Genomic DNA, 6,028 nt, shown 5'->3' on the forward strand with positions numbered 1-6,028 from the left:
CATTTTTTTTGGTATAATGGAGTAGACTGTATTCTACATAGAAAATCCACAAGACTTTTAAGGGAGTTGTATCAGTTTGAATGAAAAGGGACTGAGTTCAAAATGAAAAGAGGCCTTTGGGTTCCTGTATTTCTCCAGGCAGTAAGCAGGCTGAGAAAGCTACTCAATTACAAATATGAACAGCAGTGGTTGCCTCTGGGGATGGGAGAGTGACAGGACTCTCTACGGTGATGGAAATAGTCTGTGTCTGGCTAGCACGGTGGTTCTAAAGGTCAAAACAGGTTGTTTGTCACAACTCATGACTGAACATTTCAGATCTTGCACTTCACCATATGTAAATGATACCTAGGGAAAACCACCACCAAGTGCCGTGGAAACAAGTTTCACTGCAGCTGACTGCATGTGGAAGGTGAGGGTGGTTCAGGCAAGGCTCTGCAGGTGACGGGGGTGCGAGATGCTGCCTGAGGTGACATGTAAGCAGCAGGCACCCAGGCCCAGGACTGGACCTCAAATCTCCTCCTTTCCTTTGGGAAAACCTGCTCTGCTCTTCCCACCCGTAACACTTGTCTCTCCTGAGACTCCTTTCTCTTCTGACTGCTCCTGAGCAAGGGCAGACTGACTCAAGGCTTTCACAGAGGCAAGAATTTAAACCACCTAGACGGTTTTATTATTTTCTATACCACACACGGCACGAATACAGACCTCTGCCTCTGCGCCCACCCCTCAATCTGCTCACACTGCCTTCTGCCCGCATTCACCCCAGCACGGGCTCACTCTGTGCCGTGCACCCGCCTGTGCTGGATCAGATGAAAGCTCAGGCGGAACGCCTTGCCACACTCCATGCAGCGGAACGGCTTCTCGCCCGTGTGGATCCTCTGATGCCGGAAGAAGCCTGACAGGGCCCGAAAGGCGCGGCCGCAGTCACTGCACTCATAGGGCCTCTCCCCAGTGTGGATCCTGCGGTGCTCACTGAGGAAGGAGCTGCGGCTGAAGGCGCGTCCGCAGTCACTGCACTCGTAGGGCCTCTCCCCGGTGTGCACCCTCTGGTGCTGGATGAGGTTGGAGCTCTGGCTGAAGGCTTTCCCACACTCCTTACACTCGTAGGGATTCTCTCCATGGTGGATTCTCTGGTGCCGAACAACATTGGAACTGTGGATAAAGGTTTTCCCACATTCGCTACATTCATACAGTCTCTCCCCGGTGTGAATTCTCTGATGCTTGATGGCATCTGACCTCTGGCTGAAGGACTTGCCACATTCAGTACATTCATAGGGTTTTTCTCCTGTGTGAATTCTCTGATGTCTAATAAGGTTGAAGCTCTGGCTGAAGGCTTTCCCACACTCCTTACAAACGTAAGGCTTCTCCCCATTGTGGATCCTCTGGTGTCTGACGACATGCGAGCTGTGGATGAAGGCTTTGCCACAGTCACTGCACTCGAACGGCTTCTCCCCAGAGTGGATGCTCTGATGTTTGACCACATCCGAATAGCACTTGAAGCTCCGGTCACAGGTGTTGCACTGATAGGGTCGCCCCTTCCAGGGGCCTCTTCCATCTGCCACAGAGCCTGTGTTCGGAGTGACGTCTGACTCAGGCACACCGTTCTCGGGGCCATTCTGCCCTCCAGTTTTCTCTCGAGTGACCAGGCACCAAGGGGCATCTCCGGGCCTCTCTCCGGCTTCTTTGTTTGCACCAAGGTCAAGAGACCCCAGTGCACTGGGAGGCCCCCGTACTGGTCCTGGTGCAGCCTCTCCATGGCACTCTCCTTCTGGAGCTTCCTGCTTTGGTGTCAATCCTGTGCTCCAAGCTGATTGCTCGACAGCTGAGGCAGCAGACTCGGTGGCCTGGCTGCCCCTGGAGGCCTGTGCTAGAAAAGCAATTTTCATAGCTGGAAAAGAGATGAGATAGGTATGAATTTAGGCATAAGCAAACTCTATTACAACATAAAGGCTGCGTGAGAATTTAGGAGGGCACTGCCAGTCAATGGTCATGAGGAGCAATGGCCATGAAGTCAGCGTGTAGTGGCTGCCTGGCACTCTGACTGTCTGGCTCCTGCCCAACTTCCCTCCCTGCTCCCTGAGGCCTGTGGTCACAGGCGTGTGTGAGGGCCTGGAGGAGGGCAACTGGACTCTTTCACTGTGCCCCCAGAAACGGGCTAAGCCTTTAGCCTCTGTGTGCCCAGTCTTGGGAGTGGAGGGGACAGAAACACAGGCTCTGGCACTGCCTTATTTGCCAGTTGGCCAGGAATGCATAGGAGACTGGCTGGCAGCAAAACAGAATGCAAGGGAAACAGATGTTCCAGGATTCACAGGGACAGAAGCACCTGATGGCATGTCCTGGTTCCAGCTTCTTTCTCTGACTTTGGATTCCCTGAGACAACACTGCATCCTTAACAACCCCGACAATCCACCAAACTCAAAGGGCTTCTGTTACATGCAAATCAAGAGTCCTTACTTGGACAAAAGTTAGTACCAAGAGCTGTAAGCAGTATCCCACCGGGGGACTATGGTGCTGGCTGGGCTGGGGGCCTCCACGTCCAGGCTGAGTGCTGATGGCCCTTGTTGTTAGGCAGTGAAGCAGTTGGTTAAGTTCGGTCCCACTGGCTCGCAGGAATGGACTGTGTGGCCACTTAGAAGGTTTAGGGAGGTGGTGGCAAAATACTGGGTTATGAGAATGCTGGCTGGTATCGAAGTCTTCATGAGAGACAGGGGTGGTTAGTCACGAGGTGGCACAGTAGAGGACAGGGACTGCCGAGGCAAGCATGTCAGCATGCCGAGGGAAACTTTTCTGCCTATAGACAATCACCTGCGTCAGCTGAACTGAAGCAGTTAAATTTTCCACTGCACCCCTCAAGAATTTAGACTGTGCAGATGTGACAGAGACGTCCATGTGGGTGCGCTGGGGGCAGGGACACCACCCCAGGGTGGAGGAGAGCAGCAGACTACCACTGATGTTTCCCACCTACACCCCAGCAAAGAGCGTTAAACTGAGCAGCAGGAGGTGGGAGAGGCCTCAGTGTGGTGCTCAGAACAAAAGGCCCTCTGCAGAAGCCCAAGCCTGGTCTTGTGGTTTGGCTGACTTTAGAGGTTCGAGAAACTGACTTCAAAATCACAATGAAAGGCGGGCCACACACAACTGCTTGCGCTCTCCTGGATCAAGCCTTCAGGTCCTGAGGACTATGTCTCTCCCGAGGTGATCCCAGGCACCAACAGGCAGCCCTGCACTGCCCAACCCTGCACCAAGGGCTCCTCCCAGTGACAAACTCTCAGGGTGGCCCCAAAACAAAGCAGTGCCCTCTTGGGGGTGTTTTTCCCCCCAAGGGCACATTTGACAATGTCTGGAGACACTTCTGGCTATCGCGCTACTGGCATCTAGTGGGCAGAGGCCAAGGATGCTGCTGAACACCCCACAGTGCACTGGGCAGCCCCTCAGCAAAGACTCATGTGCCCCAAATGTCCATGGTGCTGAGCTTGAGAAACCCAGACAGAGAAATCTTCCCAGAGGCAGAAGCTGGGGCTGTCAGACCTACCCGAGAAACTCAGTCCACTGTCACCGAACAGATGCTCTTGAGGTCTGAGGGATCCACTGTTTACCCCACTCCCTCGACCTGCTTCGGAAGGCACGGTACGTGCTCTGCAGTGGCAGCCAAGGTGTGTTCTCCCCGTACTCCTTTTCAGAATAGGTGGTTTCATTGAGATTAACCTGTTTCTACCACTCTATCTTGGCACTTGCCAGAATTACCATTCAGCCCAAAGCTGCAGGGCAGTGAAGAGCACCATCTGGACTGGACCTTAACATGATGGAAGAAAACAAGGGAGAGGCGCAGCCAGGAAGCTGGGTTTGAACAGTGGCCCCTTGGTACCTCTGGGCTGTTCCCTCCTCACCGCCCCCTCACCCTGGGATGGGTGTCTGTGCATGGACATGGGGGTTTCTCTGACCCCACGGGAGACTCAAGCACAGGTGTGTTGAGGTGTGTGTATGTTCTGGGCAGCCACAGTTACATCATCCCCAGGCTCCCAGTGCTGAACAAGAATCATCAAATAGAGTATGAGTGTAAAAAAGCTGCAAACAGCGCACATTTCTCTGCTAAGGGAAGATGGCATTTTGTTAGTACTAGCTATATAAAAACGTGAAAATAGCACCATAATAAGTTAAAGTATGAGCCTGCAGCTTTGACAACCCTCAAGTGTGGCCTTAAATTGTCAGAACAGAGGGAGCCTGGAGCCTGAGAGGGCAAATGGCCCAAAGGTGGGAGGCTAGCCAGGACCTTCTCTCATAACACTGTCTGGTCACCTCCTCTGAGCCTAGGCCAGCTGACAATGCTGGACCCTGGATAAATAAAGCCAAATATCAATATATTCGTCTTTAGAAGTCTTCAGGCTGGAAGGTGGGGGACCAAAGGAAGACAGCAACAGGCATAGTGTGTGGCTGGAAGAGCACCTGGCACAGGTGGCAGGGATGCAGCAGGAAGAGGGAGGACCCGTGGGCGGCAGGAGGGGTGCAGCAGGCTGTGGCTGGGGAGAGGCTGGGGGTGGGGCCATGCCCCTCAGCCCAGCTACATCCCTGTATCAACCAGCCAGATGGACTTGGGGAAGCCCAAATTTCTATGCTGTCCCCACCTCCCTAAACCCAGGAAGGTACTTTCCCAATGCCTCTGGGCCTGACTGGGAATGTGTCCCCTCACCTGTGGGGGTCTCCATCGGGGTATCCCTCTCCTTGGTGTCTACAGACCAGGCCTGTGGACTCTACTCCTCACTTCACCTTGCAGAACACCAGCAGTGGGAACAATTTCTGCTTGGGTAAAAGAAGAAAAGGGAAAAAAACAATGGTGAGCTCTAGGAAGAGGGGAAGTACGGGGTGAGGTCAGAATGCCTTCAGAGAATGGGCCTTGGAGGAACTGCCTCTCTCAGCTGGGCCCACTTCTGTCACCAGCAATCAAGAAGATCCGGACTAAACAGACACCTCCAGAAACTGGTGTTCTATGGGATACCCCAGGCTCTGCTGCCCCCACAACCCAGGCCCCAGCAGATGCAGAGCACAGATGGATTCAGCCTCCTCTGCAAGCTGCCTGCTATGGGCTTCTCAGCTCCACATCAAACACACCCAGCACCTTCAGTCCTCAAATGTCTAGACAAATATACACGAATTTTTCAATTTTCTTGATAATTATAAGGATTTGGATATAAAAATTGGAAACAATCAAAAAAAGAACAAATGATTTGAATGGTGCAAATTAGGATTGAGGAATGATTTTCCAAGCTTGCCATCAAAGAAAGGTAAAGCTTGACAGATTTAAAAACTACGTAACAAAATTTAACGTAAAAAAACAAAAACAAAAAAGGAGAATACTTGCAACATAAAGATTCAGATCCTCACTGATAAAGACCTCTACATGTTAATGAGAAAGTATGAAAAATTGCCAAAGATCATCAACAGGTAACTCACAAAAGAAAAACAAGTGGGCAATATATTTTTTAAGTCCCATCTCATTTGCAATTAAGACATATAATTTAAAATGCCATTTTTTACTCTGAAAGTAGATTTTTTAAACGGCTATACCTACCTGGCAGGGATTGGGGTTAAGAGGCGCTGCCGCTCTCGGCTGGAGAGAAGCCCCCCGCCCGGCCGGTCACAGGGGCCCGCAAACGAACGGCGGCTTCCCGGGCCGTCTCCTCTCCAGCCGCTCGCAGCAGCAGCCCGCCGGCAGGAGAGGACCGGGGCGAACGGCACACAGCAGACGCCGCAAAGACGCCTCATCCAGGCCACACTCGCCGCTACTCGCCCCAACCCGGCCAGCCGCTCACTAGTGCCGGCGCGCCGGAAGCCCCGCCGGCCCCGCCCCCGCGGCGCGGGCACTTCCGGCGACGCTCTGGGCCAGGGGAGGATTGCGCTCTCGGCTGCCCGAGGGGCGGGCTGGCTCTCCGTCGGGCACTTGGCTTCGCTGGGTCTCGCGCCGGGGAGGTGGTGCACGCGGCCCGCAAAAGCTCATGCCGTTGTGGGCCCCGCAGGAAGGCAGGGATCCTCCGGGGCG

General features: G+C 53.4%; 1 protein-coding gene across 5 annotated transcripts; it reads right to left on the reverse strand.

Moving 5' to 3' along the window:
* Window positions 1-37: 37 nt before the first annotated feature.
* Window positions 38-5,795, reverse strand: ZNF696 (zinc finger protein 696). Of its 5 annotated transcripts, none has more exons than XM_045561355.1 (4): window positions 5,561-5,795; window positions 4,682-4,788; window positions 3,527-3,787; window positions 38-1,885 (listed from the first exon to the last, which is right to left on the reverse strand). In XM_045561355.1, exons 3-4 carry the CDS (start codon window positions 3,687-3,689, stop codon window positions 771-773), a joined length of 1,278 nt encoding a protein of 425 aa, XP_045417311.1. In that variant the 5' UTR covers window positions 3,690-3,787; window positions 4,682-4,788; window positions 5,561-5,795; the 3' UTR covers window positions 38-770. The 5 variants fall into 5 exon arrangements, with proteins under 5 accessions (XP_045417311.1, XP_045417310.1, XP_045417312.1 ...); XM_045561354.1 differs by having other exon boundaries at window positions 4,682-4,791; XM_045561356.1 differs by lacking the exon at window positions 3,527-3,787 and having other exon boundaries at window positions 40-1,885; window positions 4,682-4,791.
* Between the last annotated feature and the right edge of the window lie 233 nt (window positions 5,796-6,028).

The sequence above is a fragment of the Lemur catta genome, chromosome 9 (genome assembly GCF_020740605.2).
Source record: "Lemur catta isolate mLemCat1 chromosome 9, mLemCat1.pri, whole genome shotgun sequence".
Classification (NCBI taxonomy): Eukaryota; Metazoa; Chordata; class Mammalia; order Primates; family Lemuridae; genus Lemur; species Lemur catta.